The sequence below is a fragment of the Phyllostomus discolor genome, chromosome 6 (genome assembly GCF_004126475.2).
Source record: "Phyllostomus discolor isolate MPI-MPIP mPhyDis1 chromosome 6, mPhyDis1.pri.v3, whole genome shotgun sequence".
NCBI lineage: Eukaryota > Metazoa > Chordata > Mammalia > Chiroptera > Phyllostomidae > Phyllostomus > Phyllostomus discolor.
The window spans coordinates 127,604,383-127,625,343 of record NC_040908.2 but is presented as its reverse complement, the minus strand read 5'-3'; the positions used below and the strand labels follow the sequence as shown (position 1 = coordinate 127,625,343).

At 38.7% G+C, this 20,961-nt stretch overlaps 1 protein-coding gene across 3 annotated transcripts in view; it reads left to right on the top strand.

Annotated features, from left to right (window-relative positions):
* Positions 1-20,961, top strand: part of STK33 (serine/threonine kinase 33) — a 133,215-nt gene that overhangs the window by 97,327 nt on the left and 14,927 nt on the right. For all 3 annotated transcript variants that reach the window (XM_028516422.2, XM_036028977.1, XM_036028976.1), the window contains 4 exons: positions 3,231-3,306; positions 8,198-8,310; positions 8,764-8,849; positions 18,915-19,121. In XM_028516422.2, coding sequence (XP_028372223.1) covers positions 3,231-3,306; positions 8,198-8,310; positions 8,764-8,849; positions 18,915-19,121 — 482 coding nt within the window. The remainder of the gene's footprint in view (positions 1-3,230; positions 3,307-8,197; positions 8,311-8,763; positions 8,850-18,914; positions 19,122-20,961) is intronic.

Sequence of the window (20,961 nt, the reverse complement as noted above, 5' to 3'; positions counted from 1 at the left end):
GGTTGGGCCAGTGTATTGGGATTTCAGAGAATTGGCTCAACTTTAATGTTACATAGTTTGCTTTTTCATTAATTTCTGCTTTAATCTTTCTGAATTCCTTTTCTCTACTTTCTTTTGGTTTATTTTTTAGCTTTCTAGGCTAAATGTTTATTTTCAGTCTCCTCATTTTCTAATAAATGCATTTGAGGTTATATATTTTCCTCTAAGTAATTATTTTACCATTTCTTTTGCTTTATACAGTGTCCAAATTATATAGACTATTTCTTAATAGCCTGTAACTTTGGCTTTAGTCTTCCTCTTTAGTTCAAGATTTATTTAGAAGTGCTTTCAGAATTTTCTAGGTTGTTATGATGTATTTGTCATTCATGTGAATGTGTGTTAGTGTTCCTAGCCTTGGTTTTTCTGTCTGGTTTTCTTCATTTTAGTAGGCAATTGTGACTTAAAGCATTACCAACTTTTAGGAATTCTTTATGATTGAACACATGATTTGTTTCCATAAATGTTGCATTGGGTATTTAGAAGTATGTATATTCCTGGTTCGTTGAGCATAAAAATTTCTCTATGTTTGTGTTTATAAAATCAAATGTGATACTTTTGTGATTTAAACTTTCCATATTGTTGATTTAATTTTTCTTGCTGCTGCTTTTGATTTCTAAGAGCGAAGATTTTTTAAAGTGCTCTCATCAAGATAGGGCTTTGAGAAATTCTTTTTGTACTTTCAGTAGATTTATTTTAAAAATCTACTTTACTGAATTGTAATTTATATACAATAAAATGCACACATATTAAGTGTAAAATTCTACAAGTTTTGAGAAATGCATATACTTGTATAATCACCACCCCAGTGGAGGTACAGAACATCTCTGTCACTCCAGACAGTTTCTTTGTGTCCCTCTCAGTAGTCCCCCATGTAGACCCCAGCAACCATGAATGATTTCTGTCACCATAGCTCAGTGGTGTTTGTCTGGAGCTTTATATACATTAAATTATGCAGTACATATTCTTTTGTCTGTTTTCTTCTGTTCCATGTAATGATTTTAGACATATTAGTAGTTCTTTCTTTCTTCCTATTCCTTCCTTCCTTCCCTTCCTTCCCTCCCTCCCTTCCCTCCCTCCCCTCCCTCCTTCCCTCCCTCCTTCCTTCCTTCCTTCCTTCCTTCCTTCCTTCCTTCCTTCCTTCCTTCCTTCCTTCTGAGGATTATACTGAGTTATTGATTTTTGTTTTGGGTTTTTTTTTTGGCCTACTTGATGCATAAGGTTTCAAAATTGTTTTATGTTATTTGGGAAAAGGCTACTTTAGATTCTGTTCATATCCTCCTGTTGGCAAAAGACATCTGGTCTGTGGTTATATGGGGAAAATATAGCCAAGCACCCTGAGTTGTGTGCCTGCTTATTAGTTGTCTACACTGATAACAAGTGAGAGAACAAGAGAGAAGACAGATGGTTGGTAGAGCTTTGCTGACTTTCTAAATGGCTCCTTGGCACAGTTGTCCTGGCCTCTGCCTCCCTCTGAGAGCTGGGATGGCAGTGCAGTAGAAATGCCCCTGTTAATTAAGGTGACTCTCAAAGAGTGAGGGTCAGGAACTGGGCCCCTGTGGTGTGTCCATGTCGCACCTCTACGGAGATTCTTCATGGAATATAATCTCAGAATTTGCCCTTGTCATAGACATGCGGCCATAGGGCCACTTGAACTTTAATGATTCCATAATTAAAGAGTAGGAAGAGTTAAAGAAAACAAGTAGCTGCTTAAAGGAAAATATCCATCAGTTAATTTTCAATGATTTGGAGATGAATTATTCAGTTTGTAAATTATAGTAGAGTGTTTATTCATTTGCTCTTCCATTTACTTTTTAACTTTTTTGTTGCTTTTTAGCTCCTTTAACAATACAAAAGGGAAATGAAATTCCATTTGCTTCTAGTAGTTATAAAAGGGGTGTGTGTGCGTGTGTGTAGGTGAAGGAGATTGAAACGGTTTTCTAAAATAAAATCACTTTTGCCCTGACCCACGTGGCTTGGTTGGCTGAAGCATTGTCCAGCAACGTGAAAGGTGGACAGTTGAGCTACTGGTCAGAACACATGCCTGGGTTGTGGGTTCGGCCCTTGGTTGGGGAGTGGACGAGAGGCAACCAATTGATGTTTCTCTCTCACATGGATGTTTCTCTTCCTCTTTCTCCCTTCCCTCACCTCTCTCTAAAAGTAAATAAATAAAATCTTAAAAAAGTAAAAGCACTTGTAACTTTAGGCAAGTCACTTAACATATCTGAACCTCAGTGTCCTCATTGGCAAAGCGAATCAAATGCCTACATACTCATCTCACAAGGTCCTCGACGTCACTTACACAAGTGCCATAGCCTGTACAAAAGCGCTTTGTCAGTGTTAGAGTTCTTGTGAAGCCTATGCATGTGTTTTATTTTTATATTTACAACTATTCTATTCTTCCTTATTCCTTAAAGACATCTGAGTCCTTGCTGTAGAGATATAACAGACTTACTTCTGAAATATATGTGACTTTCTTAAAAACCAGCATTATAAAAAATCTAATCATTAAAAAATGTGCTACCTTAAAGTTAAAAAAAAAAGTTTTGCTTTGAAAAGATTGTTTAAAGGAACCCTGTTGTGAACACGATGTAAAGCAGGAAGCATGGAGTGGCGAGGCGGGAGCATGGTGCCTGTTGGCTGATGCAGTTATGTCGCAGGGAGCTCGCTCTTTGTGTCGGTTTCCTCATTTAGAAAGCGCGGAAAATAATTCATGTTCTGTCGGAGGAGTGCCATGATGTTATTATCTTACCACAGTGATTTATAGCCACAAATCTTAGCTTTTCTGTGAATCCAGATTTCCACATATTAGGCTTACTTTAAATCATAACCACTTAAGGCATGTATTTAATTCTATTTTTGGAAAAGAACTGAGATATTGTTGTCTTCTACTGTAACTACACAATCTTTGCAAAATCCTTTCTTAACAACTCCAAAGGAATGAAGAGTAGTCGTGCACTCAGTCACACGGTTTGTGCCGTAGTAGCTTTGGAAGCTAAGTGACAGGAGTGAGGATGCAGTGACATCAGTTGTCAGGGCCTGTCCCTTATTCATTTAGCATCTGCCGTTGGCTCTCGTTTTCCCTGTGGGGGAACAGATTTCAGCACATCAGCACGTTTTTCATGCTTTGTGTTTAAGCACGTAAAAGTCGTCTATTGTATCGTTAATGCTACTTTACTTCTGCTTGTTCGCAGCCCCTGAGGTCATCAACGCCCACGACTACAGCCATCAGTGCGACATCTGGAGCATAGGGGTCATCATGTACATTTTGTGAGTAGCTCGTGGAATGGGCAGTGTAAAGTGAATGTTTTCTAGCATAGTCATGTAGATTTTCAGTTACAAGTAAGAAGCGTAGTTTTTAAAAAGTGATTGAAAAAAAATTGGGAGGTCAGTCTGAAAGCTCTCTTACCAGTTGTCAGGTACTTACATTAGGTATTTTTTAATATTGTAAATTCTTAACTTTCAGCTTTGCTTTTTATTGATTTGCAACAATGCACTGTATGATGTGAACACAGTGAAAAACTTGCCCTAAAACTTCCCTCATCCTTTGCTATAAACCGAGCTTCTTTGTATTTTCTCAAGAGATTACTGAGGGCCCATCAGGTAGAGGGCTGTCCTGGGAACTGGCACTAGAGCTGCCCTGGGCACAGGCAGGTGTGATGAGTGGCCATTAACCAGGTGGAGATTCATCCCAGGGTCCCTGGATCGCATGCCTCTGGGTCTTTCTTTGGTCATGCAGTTCCTTCTGCCTAGAATGTTCTTTCTTCTCTCCTAACCTCTCTTCTGGATGTACCCAGGTCAGACATTAACACCTTGTATTTTGCAAATTCCTACTCTACTTCAGCAGATTTACTATGTTCATTATGTATACTTTCCCAGAGGGTTTAAGGCAACATACAGAAATGTATGCAAAAACAGTAACATTGAAAGAAAAGCAAAATAATAAAGTAGGAATATTTAACCAGGAAGGTTTGCATGTGTGTAAATTTGGTAGAATTAATTGTTTACTCCTCCATGTTCTCATAGCACTTTTAAAAACTAGATTATAATGCTGTAATATAATTATTGTGTTATGTGTATTGTGTCTATTTTCCTTGCTCTAAATTCCATGAGGGGCAGACATCTTATTCATCTTTGCATCCCTAGCATCTGGTACAATAGTAGGCATGTAGTCAGTGTTCAGTATCTGCTTGTTAATTGAATTAAAGTGAATTTTGTAAGAGGCGTCCTGAAAAGTTAGGGACCATTATTCTGCCTCCTGATGAATATAAACATTTTTATGTTGACGCAACATTAGTTTTATGGCCATACTGAAGATTTCACCGTGTACTTCCTCTTCCAGATCATTTCTAAATATTGACATCACAGTAGTTACACTTTCATAGTTTTGGGGTGGAACACACAGGCAGTGGAAATTGGGTGATGGGATTATAGCTGTAACTCAGGTGGTCAGCATGCATTACCTGCTTAGATTACATTAAGTGTAAATGTAGTCACACAGTTTTGATCATTGTTTTGTGTTAGTTAGAATCATAGTGTAAAAATTCTGAGTCTTAGTTTTAATTAAAAATATCATTTTAATTTAGTGTTTTATACTCTTAAGTCTTTTTAGGCAACACAAATCAAATATATGTGCAATCTAATACTACATAATTCATGTGTTTGCTGCCTTCTTAGTTTTGACTTTGATGTTAAGGAAACTGATAGTGTATTAATATGTTAAATTTTTCTCTTTCTTGAAGATACCATTTTAATTTTTCTGCTTCAGAGCATCACCACATATCATCACAAATGACATCTTTTTTCCTTTACAGTAGACTCTTACTTAGCTAATCAGTGCCTATTCATTAATCTGCCTGAGCCCAGTGATCTTAGGTAATTTCCTTCACCGAGGGTGCAAACATATTACCTCCTCCAGGGGGGTTATTTTCTTGTTTATCAGTTACTTCTGATTTACTTCTACTTAATTGGACAATGATAACATACTTTCTCAAGGTGAAATTAACATAAATACTCTTTATGGGTATATCCTCTGCTATTTTGATTCCTATGAATGCAGCAGAAAATAATAGGAAAGCATTAAGAGGCATTTTTCATGTCTTGGATTTACTTTTCTGGATGTGCAGAAAATTGCTGTCATAAAATTTCACATGCTGCTGATTGACCAGCCATTAGATACATTCTTGTGTAAGTAAAATTGCAAAGGACAGAAAAAAAGTGGAATTTTAAAAACGTAGCCCTTGGCTATGGTTGCATGCTAGTCAGGCAGTGCAGGAGCAGTGGAGAAACTGGCAAATGTGCGTGTCGCTGGTTATTAACAGACTCGATGAGCTGGTCTTTTGCTGGCCCATACTTGTTACAATAGATAGTCATTGTCCATAAGACTGTTTTCCTGGCTTTTTTAAAGTTGCATTTTAAAAGTAAATAGCAGTGACGTAAGTAAGATCAGAGAAAGGAGGGTCAGAATGAGCTGGAGAAGTTGAAAAGTATTGAAATAAGAGTTTGTGGAGCAATTTGGTAAATATCCATCTTGTACCAAGGAAGGGCCTGTTGGTAAATGAAAAGTGACATTGTCTAGCCCAGTCTGACAAAAACAAACACTTTTTTCCCCTAGGAAAATCATCATCATCATATCATCATCTTCATTCAAAATATTTATTAAATGTAGACTTATTAAAAAATGTTTGTGGGAAAGACTTTTAAAGAACTTAAAGGTATAGCTAAAAAATCAGTAGACATATAACTGTTAGGAGAATTAGAGATCATTATACTTAAGTATATATTAGACAAGAATTTGGGAAGAATAATGGAGTTGCGCCATTTTATTCTTTCAGCAATAAAGTGGGAAAAATATCCAGTCTTGAGAGTGGAAGAGTAGACAGACGGAGTTGCTCTGCGCGGAGTTCCAGTGCGACTTCTGTCCGTCGGTCGTGGGGAATGTCTGGTGGTCACGTTCGGGTTGCTCTCGGAAGGCGGGTTGGCGGGACGACGGTGGCTAACACTTGTTGACAGCGGACTACGAAGAACTGAATTGAAGTGTGTTTTTGTGGTTTGGGACTAGATTATCTACTGAAGCATAGGCTTGCCATGCTCTTTGTTAAGCATAGCACAGTTTTTCCTTTTAAAAGGTCGTAACAACACATAGTTCCTGTGTTCTGGAATGCGCAGGCAAGCTCAGGTTCCCACACTCTGCTCGTGGCGGTACTGATGTGGATCCTTCTGTCTGCTCAGCTTTCGCCCTTTCAGACTGAAGTGTCGCATCATCACCACCTGTTTTTTCTCATCCAGACCTTTTTCAGTTTGTATACTATTTTTGAAGAGTTGTGATCATTTTAATGGATTTTTTTAAAGCTTTGACTCAGAGCCTATAGATGTTTCCAGGGTTATTCTTGTTTTAGTCTTAGTAACATTTGTATAGTATTTTACCCTAAATAAAATTCTTACATGGTCATTTAGACTCTGATAACTCAGTATGTTTTCCCAGAAGTTTAGTTCAGTTTATGTGCCTTTGGCATTACATTACCCCTGCTCACAATAAAGTGTGTCTCCTCTATTATCTGCAGCTATGTCTGTGTGCACACCTTCCTGTATTGTAACCCTGGTTAAGCTTAGTGTTTCTCCACCTGGAACAGCTTTGGGTCATTTGCAGATCTGGAGGTTTCAGTGACAGGGGTATCCAACCTTTTGGCATCTCTGGGCCAAACTGGAAGAAGAAGAGTTGTCTGGGCCACACATCAAATACACAAATACCAATGAAAACTGATGAGCAAAAAAAAAAAGGTTTCAAGTAAATTTACAATTTTGTGTCGGGTTGTATTCATAGCCATCCTGGGCTGCATTCGGCCCATGGGTTGTGGGCTGGACACCCCTTGGCCGAGTATAAGAGCCTAGCACTGACCTCACAAAACCCCTTTGCTTCCATTTCTACACACAGGAGGTACGTGCCGTTGTTACATGCTATTGAGTTGGCTCCAGGTCTTGGATATTCTGTGAATGAATGATGTCCATGATGTCCTGTCCTCACCAGCCCTGCTCAGCTCCTGTAGATTCATGCCTATGGGTTCTTAAAAAAAAACAAACAAAAAAAACCTTATTGTGCTAGGATGATCAAGTGATTAAAAAACGTTTTATTGTATTTTCTTCCATTACCATGTAGTCCCCTTGTACCCCTCCCCCAAAATCACCATACTGATGTTCATGAGTCCTTTTTCCTTATTGCTCAGTCCCTGTACCCCATAACCTGCCCCCACCTGTCATCCTGCTCTCCATCTATGAGTCTGTCTTTTCCAAAGAACCCTGCCCTCTCATGATGTGCCCCTAGTAGGACAGCTTCTGTGTTGTCATTTTGCCTTCAGCAATATATCAGGTGTAATTTGCTCTAGGACCCATTCGTTCCTCTTTCTGGCCATCTGGGGTATCCACAGAGGTCTCGTTCAACATCTTTTCTCAAATGAATCACTTTTTCCTATCAGTCTTCTCCATTGTTCAACTTTCACATCTGTGCATAGTAATTGGGACTATGAAGGCATGGATGAGCTTAGCCTCAGCCTCTAATGACACATCTTTGCTCTTGATGGTTTTTCCAATTCTTACATTTCTGCCCTTCAAGTCTCAGTCCTCTCTCTCTCTTTTTTTAGAGATTTTATTTATTTATTTTTAGAGAAAGGGGAAGGGAAGGAGACAGAGAAGGAGAGAAGCATCAATTGGATGCCTCTCACAGTCCCTCAGCCAGGAGCCTGGTCCACAACCCAGGCATGTGCCTTGACTGGGAATTGAACCGGCGACCTACAGTTTGTAGGATGATGACCAACCCACTGATTCACACCAGTCAGGGCTCAAGTCTCAGTCTTTCCTTGATTTCTTGGCTGCAGTCTCCATTTTTATCTTTTATTTATTTAATTTTTAATTGTTATTAAATTTATTGGGGTGACATTGGTTAATAAAATTATATAGGTTTCATGCATAGTGTCCATTTGAATTAATGACCAAACCAAGATAAGCAAAATCTTTAACAGTTTCAATGTCTTCATGTCTATCCTTCCTCCTGTCCTTTATGTAAATATGAAGCACCACTACTTCCAAGTCCTGTGGAAACTTAATTTTTAATAGCCTTATTTGGATTTTTAAAAAAATCTAAAGAAAATGATTGCCTTTGTTGTAGGTTATGTGGAGAACCGCCCTTTATGGCAAGCTCAGAAGAGAAGCTTTTTGAGTTAATAAGAAAGGGAGAACTACATTTCGATGATCCAGTTTGGGATTCCATAAGTGATTGTGGTAATGCGGATTTGTTATTATTTACTAAAGCAAATGTGCACAATGTAAGAATTGTAGTTTGCTAGTAATTCAGATGCTTGAAACCTCTGTTTAGTCATTGAATTTGCTTGTAGAAATAACACTATTTACCTGTGGAAATAGTGATTATCCTCACTATGATTTTTATAGTCAAAACTTCCAACCAAAACAGAAAATACATAGTAAAAATTGAAGAGGAAATGTACTGATTATCTAGTTAATTTTTACTATAGAACTTAAATCAGCTAATCCAGGCAATAAAACCTCACCGTAGGCCTTAAACTTTATTTCTAAGCTATTTATACTGATGATATTTGTTTTATAATAGTTATCTTTCCTTCATGTCATACAGACCTAATTCTAAATAAATTGGAAATTAAATGTTACTAATTGCAGTTAAGAAATAAGATATTCAGGATATTCCTTTATTTGCAGCCAAAAGTGTTTTGAAACAACTTATGAAAGTAGATCCTGCTCACAGAATCACAGCTAAGGAGCTACTGGATAACCAGTGGTTAACAGTAAGTTACTGTATTACAATACTTCTTTTTTTTTCTTGTCGACATTCTACCATTGCGTATTTCTTTTCACTTGGCCTCATAGCTTATATATAGTTTTTATTAAAAAATAGTCAATTTCTCTCATCTGACAAGTTTAAAAAATTATTGAGTCTTCACACATTTCTGAGATGGGTATCTACAAACTTAGCATATCTAACAGGGAACTTGTGAGTCATCCCCCTGTATAAACGTATTAGATAGTGCTAAGTGTGAGACACCTATGTGCCGTCCACACAGAGATATCAAATATAGTTGAATACATGGGTCTGGAGCTGGAAAAGCCTGAGCTGGAACTGTAAGTTTGGGAGTTGGGGTAGATAGATGCCATAAAAAGCCATTAGGCTGAAAAGATAAATTAGGAAGAAAATACAGATAGAAAGGAAAAGAGATCCCTGCACTCTCCTTTTAGATAATGCAACATTTAGTAGAGGAGAAGCTAGCAATAGAGGCTGAGAAGGAGTAGCTGACGAGGGAGCAGGAAAATTGCAAGAGTAGTGCCGGGAAGTGAGAAAAATGTTTGAGAAAGTGAGAACAGTCAGCTCCCAGGTAAATGCAGCTAAGAGGTCAAGATCAGAATGAGGAGTTTCCATTAGACCAGCCAACAGAGCGGTGGGTGGTGACCCTGAAGGCCCAGGTAAGTTTAGATTCCATAAATGTATAGTGATATCACTCTTCTTTTAAATTTTCTAATTTTCCTTTGGCAATTTCTAATCATTTCTTTGAGTAATATTTTTTCTCCAAGGCTAAAAGAAATTAGTCTCCACTCAAAAATGGGTTCTTTCTGCCCTCTTTTATGAACATGTTGATCTCTCAAATCATTCTGTGCAATCAGTATTTCTGGCCCGAAGTAACTGTGCAAGCACACCAGCAGCCAGGCACATCACTGCAGACCTGCGCGGAGTGGATTTGTACGGCAAAATCAAAACCCGTACAACAGATGGTGCGCCTCAGAAATCTCTCTCTTTTCAGCATCACACAACATTTGGGTTTGGCCATGTAATTATTTGTGTTCTAATTAGTACAGCTTTATTTCTGGCTTTGGTCATTTCTCCAGAAGCCTCCATCTTTGAGCCTCCATACCATTTATTTCTGTGTGGTCTTTGCCAAATGGATGCAGACATGACAGAGAGCGCGCACTGCATCAGACTGTCCTGAGGAGTCCAGTGTATAAAGTCGAGAATGCTGGCATCTTACCAGCTTCTAAAAGGCAGCACTCTTTTCTTCTTAACCACTTGAAGTCTTACTTCATATCCTCTGTTTGAAATAACCTAAAGGGAACATGTTAGTTTTCTCAGTGCCTTGCTGCTTTATAACCGGAGCTTTTGCAATATCTAACACATGTAACATTTTTTTTTTCAAAGAGCTTTATTGGATAAAAAGTTTCTAGGGTTTAACCTATGTATTGTCCATTTTGAAATATGGTACATATCTGAAGAGTATTCTATGTGCATTTAAGTGAATGGAACTTAAAATAAACACATATTGTCATTCCAATTTCAAAGTCCAAAGATCAGATGTAAGGAAAAATAACCAAGAAATGACTTTCCCACCAGGAAGATTTCGATGGCAACTCGCATGCCAGGAATGCCCCGGTAGCCCCTGTCTGTCTCTTCCCTTTGTCTTCTTTACTCTCAATGTCAGTTCAGGAGTTTATTCCCTTTTATTAGATGAATACAGTTGCCTTGTGGTGTTCCTTCAAATCCCCTGGTGACAACTAACACCAAGAATTTGCATTTTAAACAGGTTTCCCAGGTGTTTTTAATGCCTGCTTATATTTAAGAACCCTGCTATAAATCAAGGAAACATTTTTCTTCTGTGGCTTGTCAAGAAAGCTTCCAGATTTTAGCTCTATTGGCATTATTCAGACATTCAATAATTTTTTTTTTGGTGCCTACCACGTGCCAGGACCTTTGCTAGGCGATGAAATGTAGCTGTAGACATGTAGGACATGGTCTCTGACAGGAGGAACCCACGATCTAGTAGGGGAGGCATGCCATGTATAAGATACAATGCAAGGCAGAGAATGATAAATGACCTAAGAAATTGCCAAATGACCAGAGGTGCAGAGGCAAGCAAGTGTGAAAATAGGAAGTTCAATTTGACTGGCAGATTAAGATGCTTGAAGGAAAGAATGAGAATTGAGAAATGAGACTTTTAGAAAAGGAGAGAAAATTGTGTGGAGGACTTGAATCTCAGGCTAGATAGAATTTTAACTTCCTTTCATAAATAGTGGAAGCCAATTATAGGCTCTTTGAAATGAAGGAAATTATTGTTATAGTGTATAAGCCTTGCAAGGTGACTTATTTTAAATGGGACAAGTGCCATTTAAATGTCTATACTGATTTTAACAAGTATCTTTTACTTAAACCACTGGACACTATAGGGGTACAAAGACGAATACAATGCAGCCTCTCCTGGGGAGTCATTTACCACAGATCATGGTGTACTTTGCTTTATAGTCACACCTTGCAAAGGCGTATGTACTCAAGGCGTCTAGGGTCCGATTTCCAGAGCAGTGTGTCCTAATGTGTGAACAAGGCCCTTGTTCATTAATCCAAAAATTGTTATCCATGGTTTGGTCATTAGCTTTTGACCTTGAGCCCTAACATGTGTACTCTACATAAGCAAATGGAAATTTTCTGATGCCTAATGGATGGGTAGTTTTTTCCTACTGTATACTTTCATCCTAAATATGTTTACACTCAACTTTTATTTTACTATATTTAGTTATTCTTAAACTCTGAATTATGTGTATAAATATGCTGTTGAGGCCCTTTTAAAAAGGCTTTATAAAAATTATGTTAAGAAAAACCTCATAAACCAGAAACCTTGGGGACTTATTCAATACTCAATGATTACTATGTACTTAGTAAGTCAACAAATCTTTACTGAGTAGCGGTTATGTGCTGGTCCAGTCCTGGCCCACAGACCTTCCACGCCCAGCAGAGGGTTTGAAACAAACGTGCTGGAGAACGAGTATATCATGTGCGTGTATATATATGTAAGCATGCACTCTATATGTTAAATATAGCATATAATACAATGGCTTCTATAAGATATGTAAATGTATACTCAGTATAAAAATATGTTTTATAGAGAGTATATAGTAGTAGTACTATTAGGTTTTCAAGAAGAGAGCTATTATTTCCTTTAGGGGACTAAAAACTGCTTAGCGTGAAGGCAACATGTGCCCTGGCTCTGAAAGAAAGGGAAAAAGTAGGAATTAATATTGGAGTCATGCTAAGAAGGAGGGAGGTTCTCAATAGGAAGAACTTGACAAAGATTTAAAGACAGGAAAAAAAGCACATTCAGAGACTATGAAGCGTATTAGTAGTCCTTTTTCTCTAGAACCGTAGAAGGACCTGTAGGGTGGTGGTGGGGAACTAAGCTGTGAAGACTCGTGGGGCTGTTTTGCCGTGAACCTTGGCTTCTGCAGAGAGGACTCTGTATCTGACTTGTTTTGACAGGGGGTTCCTACTGAAAGGCACTGAAGGACCATGATCACAGCTGAATTGGTGTGAATTTTCTTCTTTGTCCACCTCCATCCAAGAGTTCCTTTGTTCTTTCCCCAAGTATCTGCCGTACAGCTCACCAGCAGTGTGCCAGAATGCCAGTTCTGTTCTGCATCTTCTCATTGTGGTTTTAATCTGCATTTCATGAATTACAAATGAAATTGGTCACCCTTATTTATGCATTTATGCTCATTAGCTTTTTTGATGTCTTCTCTTGCAAAATGCCTGTTCAAGTCTTTCCGAAGTTTCCTGTAGGTTTTGTGTATCTTTTACTTATTGATTTGTAGAGGTTTGTTACATTTTCTAGATATGGGCCTTTTGTCATGCACACAACCACACAAATAAATGTATGCACATTAGCAAGCATTGGCAGATACTGACCAAAGAAAAACAACATGCAAAGGATTACTGCAGATCCTTACCCAAGGTGATGATGACTTGGAAAAGAATAGATCACTGGAAATTCAGGATCTTGAAATTGATCCCTGCAAACTATCCTTTCCACACATCCTTGGAAAGTCTTTATGTATAGCCAGATGTATGCATACATCAATTTGAAGAATGTCAGTTTGGAATATATTGAGTTCACTTTTATTTTTCCAGCTTTATTGAGATATAATTGACACATAACATTGTAAAATTTAAGGTGTACAACATAATGATATATGTATTAATTAGTAAATGATACCACAATAAGTTTAGTTAATATACTTATCATATCACAGTTATAATTTTTTTCTTGTGAAAAGGACTTTAAGATACACTCTCTTAGCAACTTTCAAATATACAATACACAATACAGTATTGAAGGCTCAGCAACATCTCTAGCTAGAAGTTCTTAGCAGGCGATTGGAAATGAGCTTCTAGAATAATGGTATATTACTAAATTTCTCAGGCTGTTTCCTCCTGAAGAATAGGAATATCACCACCAACATGTGTACTCACATAGTTGCTGTACTTGTAGGAGAAAAAAAATCACCGAGTTTGTCAGAAAAAAACTAAAGTAGCATACAATTGCTTACTTTAGTGGTTGTTACTACCTTGATGTGCTGTTGCCTTGGGCTCACTGAGAACCATTTGGAAAGGTTTGGTGATTTTATTGGGTGCTATCAGTTCTTTGTGGGTATCTGCAGCTTACATTATTACTCTCCTACTATAATTTACATTAATTATTAGTCATATAAAAGTAATAGGTGAGGCTAGCCATGGCAAATGATTTAAATGATAAACAAAACAGAAAAAATAACTTTCTCTTTCCATTAACCTCATTCCCTCTGACTAAAGATAACCATTGTTAAGTCTCTTATGTGTTCTCTCAGAAACATTCTATACATTTTTGTGTATATATTTTACACAAATGGGTTCATATTATGCACACTATTATTTTTTATCTAATATATCTTAGAAAGATTTTCTTATTTAAAAAAAATAGCATTGTATTCCAAACTATGGACACAGCATTATGTTGTGAATTATCCCCAGCAAATATGGATCATTTAAATTGTCTCATATCTTTCCTATTACCAACAGTGGTGCGATAAATGTTCTTGTAAATACATGTTTGCACACCCTGTCAGCATATCTACCAGGTAAACTCTGGGCGGTGGAGTTGCTGGCCAGAGAGAATGTGCATTACACGGAGGCTGTTACTAACTCACCCTTCTGTAAGAAGCAAGTAAATGAGAAAGCCTGTTCCCCCTCCAGCCCCCCCCAACATAGGCTGTTGTCAAACTCAAATTCATGTCCACCTGTCAGTGAAAACTGGCATCTCATTGTTTTGATTTGGATTTTGTGGGGGTTTTTTTTTACATAGATTGACTGTTCTGTTTTTTTGTTGAAAAGACTATTCCCGGGAATGTCACAGAATGAAGAGTTCTAGCTATTTCCAAAGAGTGGAATGCGATGACTATAAGCTAGAGAACCAGCGTGTTTCCTTTCAGTTTTCCCAGTTTTATGTTGTATGCCACCGATCTGTAGCTCATGAGTATCATTCACTTAAAAATACCTGTTCTCTACCCAACACCGATGGGCATCATTCCTGAAGAGGCAGGTTTTGTTAGATGGGGACACATGTTTGGGTCTCCATTGGTGGACCTGTCCACTAGGGCAATAAATCCAAATCGTAGTAATTGACCAATGCTTCTCCATGAATGTCTATTTTTCCAGTTTTTCAAAATAAAATAGTCTCAACTTTCTGTTAAACAAGTGGAATTTTGTTCCTTTTTTATTGTTGTTCAATTACAGGGGTCCCCATTTCCCCCATTACTCTCCCTGCACTGCACCTCCCACGTTCAGTCCCTCACCCCAACCCGTTGTCTTTGTCTGTGGGTCCTTTGTACAAGTTCCTCGACTTGACTCTTGCCCTCTTCCACCCATCATTTATTAACCAGGAGACTGGTTTTGTACTTGTGATAGCCTCAGACTATCCTCCTGTTACTGCTGCCTTCTTGCCACTTGCTCCTTGATGGTTGATGAGTTCAGTGTCTGACCCTCTGAATAAAGCCAGTAAAGGGAGTTCGGGGGCTAGTGTTCTGATGGTGAGGTGACAGACAGTCTACAATGTCTGTCCTAACAATTCCATCCATTTCTGTTCGGTTCATCGGGTCATTTGTAGTTTCTGTCGGACCTAGAAGGCTGATGACACATACTCCTGTATATGTTATCCACTGGTCAGTCCAAGCATTTGATGCAAGTCCTCTTCCAACTACTGGCAGCAAGAGGCAGTAGGGGATGGGGGAAGGAAGGGGGTTAGTCTAGTAAGTTATTGGCTGGACTTTAGACAACAGGGAAAGCCTGGAATTGATATTACCATTTGATATCACAAATGAATATAGGAAGCAAACAGTTAAAAATAGTAGAGTGTTTTTGAGGTAATAATGCTCCTCTTCTGGATCATTTGTTCTTCTCCACAGTCTCTTTGGAATGAGAAATAGGGTCATTTCACTGAGTACAAAGGCATTCTACTTTAGGCATGTGGAGTGTCAGTCACCCAGCTCTTGGGGGTATGCGTGTGTAAACTGCACATTTGAGAGAGTGCTAGAGAGGCGGAATCAAGATAATACAGGAGTCCTTGCTCTTCGAAGTAGTGCAAGACTACAAAAATAATGCAAGTTGAAACTGTGCAAAGTGGTTTTAATAATCAATGGAAATATTATGATTGTTCCATGATCTAAAAAATTTTGTTAAATATTGAAAATGTTCTAATGGCTAATTACAAACATTAGGGAATTAAAAGAAGTAATATTTTGTAGTACACTGTAATTGAAACATTAGAAATGCTGAGAATTAAAGAATCTTATTTTTTGGTTAAAAAAACTTTATCAGGATTAGTTTAAGCAGTGCTTGCCCACTTCTTGTCATATTACTGACAATGCAGAGGGAACACCATTTTCACGCCCTGCCAGATCGTCCTGCTGTTTCCTAAGTCTGGGTCAGCTTCCAGCACTTTATCCTTTGTGCTTTCAGTGTTGTGAAGTATCTCTGAAAATTCTTTAAATGTGCAACATTGTGCAGGTGTCACTGTCTCTGAGGCAAATTCATCCTTTCTGTCACAGCCGCGCTGCTCATTTATGCTGATAAATTTGCCTTCACTGAGTTCCTTCGGTTGCGCATCCAGATTCTCTGTAACGGTGGCAGTGTCATCGTTCCTGTGGCCAGCAGTTTCTTCTGTTGCTCTACCTGCGTTTGATTCGGATTGCACTCCAGCATGATCACTTTCAGTTTTTTGCTGCACTTTCATCTTTGTTGACAAGTTCCCTGAGAGATGAGGAGACTGCACAATGGCACACTTCGCTGTCTGTGTGTGAACTTAATAGGTGCACAGTGTTGAGTCACCAACAGTATGTGAAAGCTGTGACCTGATTGGTCACTGATCATTATGCACATCTGTCATTTGCATAGTGATTCTGGATTAAAGAGCTAGCAGTGAAATTTGAATTCTCTGCAGTTATAGTTAATATGCCATGCTGACTGAAATTTGAACTGTGTCATTGATATCGTTTAAGCAGGTCACGATGGCTGAGATTCATGCATATGAGGACAGTGCAAAGCAAGGGCTGCCTAAACAAATGGCCTTCCACATGCATGGTGCTGATCGTGTGGGATTTCTGTAGTAGTGACAGTTTTGTTGGGTGTGCTGATGATAGAGTAGGCTCACTGTTTTTAAGGCCTTTTAGAAGTAACTTACAGAATGTAAATGTTTATTTGCTGTCTGTTTTGGGACAGACTAGGTTATGCTGTGGTATAGCAAATCTCAGCACTCTTGATCCTTCCATCGCACATGGGCTGGGAGGGTAGGGGGACGATAGGAGACTGTTTTCCTTGTCCTCACTCTGGGACCCAGGCTGAGGGAGGCTTTTATACAATATTTCCGTGTTTTTATACAGTGGTTACTGAGGCAGGAATTGGGAACATGAAAAATTGCATGCTGTTTCTTAAAGTACACCCGGAAGTGATACATCCCATTTCTAAACTCATTTCAATGGCCAAAACAAGTCACATGGTCATGCCTCAAAAGAGGTAGAGAAGCACAATGCTGCCATGTGCTTAGAAGAAAGGAATGTTGGGTGAGCAGCACTAGTGACTAGTATAGTATCTAACAAGTTAATTTAAGGGGAGTTAATCTGAAAAGGGCAATTGAGGTTTGGGATTACAGACATGTAATCTGTTATGTGTTAGATTGTCTCTGTCTGCCAGTGAGAGAATCGAGCTGAGGCCAAATCATGTGTTCTAGCATCCAGGACTCTGGACTCTGTGATTCCATGAAAGTTAGGGTTGGAGGCCATGATGGAGCCAGGAGGTTGTAATGGAGACTAGCTGGACCATAAGGGTCAAGCAGAGCGGTGGACAGAACCCTGGCAACCAGAGCCCCTTCAGATGAGAGCTGCGACGGTCTGCCACTGTGAATGACTTCAGCTCTCTTGTGGCTTTTGAGCCTCTGTGCTTTATTTGAATTTAAGTTGGCAACATCTTCAGGGGGTTTTCCTATTTTACTGTTTTGTTGTATTTTTCTTTTTAACATTTTTTATTGAATTTATTGGGGTGACATTGGTTAATAAAATTACATAGGTTTCAAGTTTACAATTCTAACAGAATAAATAATCTATATATTGTATTGTGTTCACTGCCTAAAGTAAAGTCTCTTTCTGTCACCATTTATCCCCCCTTTACCCACTTCTACCTCCCCGCACCCTCTTTTCCCTCTTGTAATCACCGTACTGTTGAAGTTGATAATGTCTTTGGCAGTTCTGGGATACTTAACACAGATGGCTCTCAAACTGAGCCTTGAAGGAAATGTAGGCTATGGGCTGGCAGAAGGCATGGTTGGGGCATTCTGGAAGTAAGTGGTAGAGGATGCATAAGTGCAGTCAGAAGTAGGATGCTATGAAGTTGTTAACAATATAGACCTTCTTAAAACAGGATGAAATAAAAGAACCACAGGGAATTAATTGCAGGATGATTCTCATTTAGTTATCACTACTTAATGTTTGCCTTTAACCATGAATATGTTAAGCTCTAAAAATCCTCAACAGTGTACTCAGAGGGCCACCTTTGAAGTACCCTGTCTCAGAGTGTCCTGTGTCACCGATGCTTGATGGATGCTTGAATCCACCCCTTACCAAATGCATGTAGAATCCTCCCTAGCTGTACTCACACCTGAACTTCCTATGTTAACCTAAATGTGACCCAAACTTCTTGTCCAAACTTTCTCTACTAATCTGAGTTAGGAGAAAAATTATTTAGGGCATACTTAGTCTAGCAGAAGTCATTTGAGACTGCATTCATATAGTTCTTGGCATTAAATGAAATATTACCATGTTTTGCCATGTATAATGCACTCCTGTGTTTAGTGTGCACCTACATTTTAGGCATAAACTTTCAGGAAGAAAATATTTCATTTTAGTTTTTAATTCAATTATTTATTTATATTTAGAAACAAAACCAATGATCATATTCTAGGGTATTATTTTGTATATGGACATTGTTATTGCTTTCTAGAGTTGTACTTTTAATGCATAAGCATAAATAAAAAATGAAAAACATTTATATATGTGGAATGGGTATTACCCATGTATAATGCACATCCTTATTTTTCCTCAGGTCTAAATGTTTCAGTGAACAAAAGGCTTTCCAGTCAAATGTCCGTATCCTTGGGCACAGCACTTGACTAATCAACTGAATTTAGATTTTTTTACCTGGATGTTTTGATGTTATATGGGCTTGCCCTTAGTGTTGGATCTGCTAGACTTTGGGGAACTTCTTTCATTCTTCCAGCTTCCCTGATACTTGTGTAAGGGCAGTGCTATCAGGGAGTCTTTGGATTTGGGGAATTGCCCCATCTGGGGTCCTTCTCAGTACAGGGGGTGTGCTCCAGTGGGTCAGCAGGTTTGCCATTTTGCAGCATTATAATATTTCTTTGTGACTTACTGAATTTGGGAAAATGTGTTACTAAAAGATGTAAGAATCCTTTTAATTTTCCAAACTGTCTATAACACCAAAAATTCATTAACATTAGGGTAATACACATTCTTCAGCGAGACCAATCAATGTCTTAGAAATGATGAAAGAGTGGAAAAACAATCCAGGGAGTGATGAAGAAAATGTGGCAGAGCAAAAGAACAAGTGGTCCAATCAAGAAAAGTTGCAAGTTTCCCAACTCAGCAGACCCGGCGGAGCTGCCCACGATGTTGCCTGTGCCTCAGATGAAGACGAGGAGAAACAGGTAGGAAGAACCAACAGAGCCAGTAGGAAGAACAGTTGTTTCTTTCTCCAAACTGTAAAATACCCTCCCAGTACTTGGAACATTTTGTGCCACCCTGTCTTTTTTTGTTGGTGGTTCGTAGCAAAGCCCCTACATAACAAAGCAAGTAAAGTTCTTTCCTCCCTTGAGACCGTCATGATGTAGCAATGTTGCCTGCATGTTGAGGATCCCTGCATAGAGGGGAAGGGTCTGCAAAGGGAGAGATCATACAGATCTTAGGCTGTGGGGGCCACGATACTTCTCAGCTCTGATATTGTAGCATGAAAACAGGCACAGGCAATTTTAGGACTTAGAAACAGGTGGCCTGTCAGATTCGGCCCATGGGTTAAAATGAACAATTTTTACTCTACCAGGCTACACAATTTGGAGTGTGTTTATATATTACCTAGACAAAGAATTATTACATTATCTAGTTAATTGTTTCTAGTTTTTTGATACCTAAAACTACTTATATAGGTTTATCATATTGTTTTATTAGATCTAAATAATAGTTTTATTCTTTTTGGTGAATAAATTTTTGTAACATTCTGATTGATTGTAGATTGTGTTCTACTAACTGGGTATTCTCACAGTATACCCGAACAGTTTTCTGTGTTTGTGGGGAAAAGTTTTCTGCATGCTTATTTTCTTTTGTGTCTTGAAATCTGCCGAGTGCATTTTATCTCTTCTTTAATGATTGAGTGCTCTGCTGGTGGCAGCCGTGTTCACCTGAGGGCAGCCCAGACCTCCTACAGGGAGTTGCTGCTCTTTGGTTCGAGGAGCAGGACTGAAAGGGTGGAGCCTGTCCTCACCCAGCGAGGTGCAGCGCTGCCGGCCCGCACCCTCCATTCTAGGAGTCCCGTCAGAAACTGGCAGAAAGAGACCTAGTAGTGCAGTTAATTGATTTTGATGTACTGGTTGGAGCTTCATCTACTTGATAGCAAATGTCTAGATAATAAGCTTATCATGTAATGATTCAGGTATTTTGAAATAATCATATTTTGGCATTAAGGTAAACATAAATTTACTGAGATCCCTTCTTCCTCTGTAGTCTGTTAACGGCTCCTGCAGTGCTTGGCTGCTATGTGTATTTTCTTTCTTGTTAAAATGATATTTTAAAAACCCACATCTGTATTTTCTAATTGAATGTAATTTGAAGATTTTCCTGTTAGCTGGCTTAGCATTTTATACACACATGTACATATGCATATACTGATACATACACATATACACATACATCACACACAAACATATATTTACATACTCATACATACAGATTACACATATATACTCCCATGCATCCACATATACTCACGTATATACAAACACATACTTACATACACATGCATACAGACACATAATATTTTGAGGTCTTAGGTTATATCTATGTTTGTTTCTGAATCCGGCATGAAATATCCTTGAACCAAATGTTTGGTTGTCTTCCCTCACCTTCCCCTTGCTCTGTCACACATCTGCTCTCTCCTCCGCTTCCCCGTCCAAGTCACAAAGAGATGGGACTTGCTAAGCTGTTCTCAGCTACGTCCAACTATGGAGTAGAAGAACTGGAATTTGAGGAGCTTATGGATGATAGGGCTATACCCAGTGGGTTGAAAATTCAAGAATATAGATTTCTACCCAACAGGAAGAACTTGTCCACAATCAGAGCTCATCTGCAATAGAACAGGCTGGACCAGGGAGGCTGGACCCCACCTTCCAGTTATTGGAGGTGTTCAGGGAGATTCTGGAAAGCTACTTGCTATAAATGCTGTAGCAGAAATTCCTGGACAGGAAGATGGGCAGGACTTTACCCTGGAAACTAAGG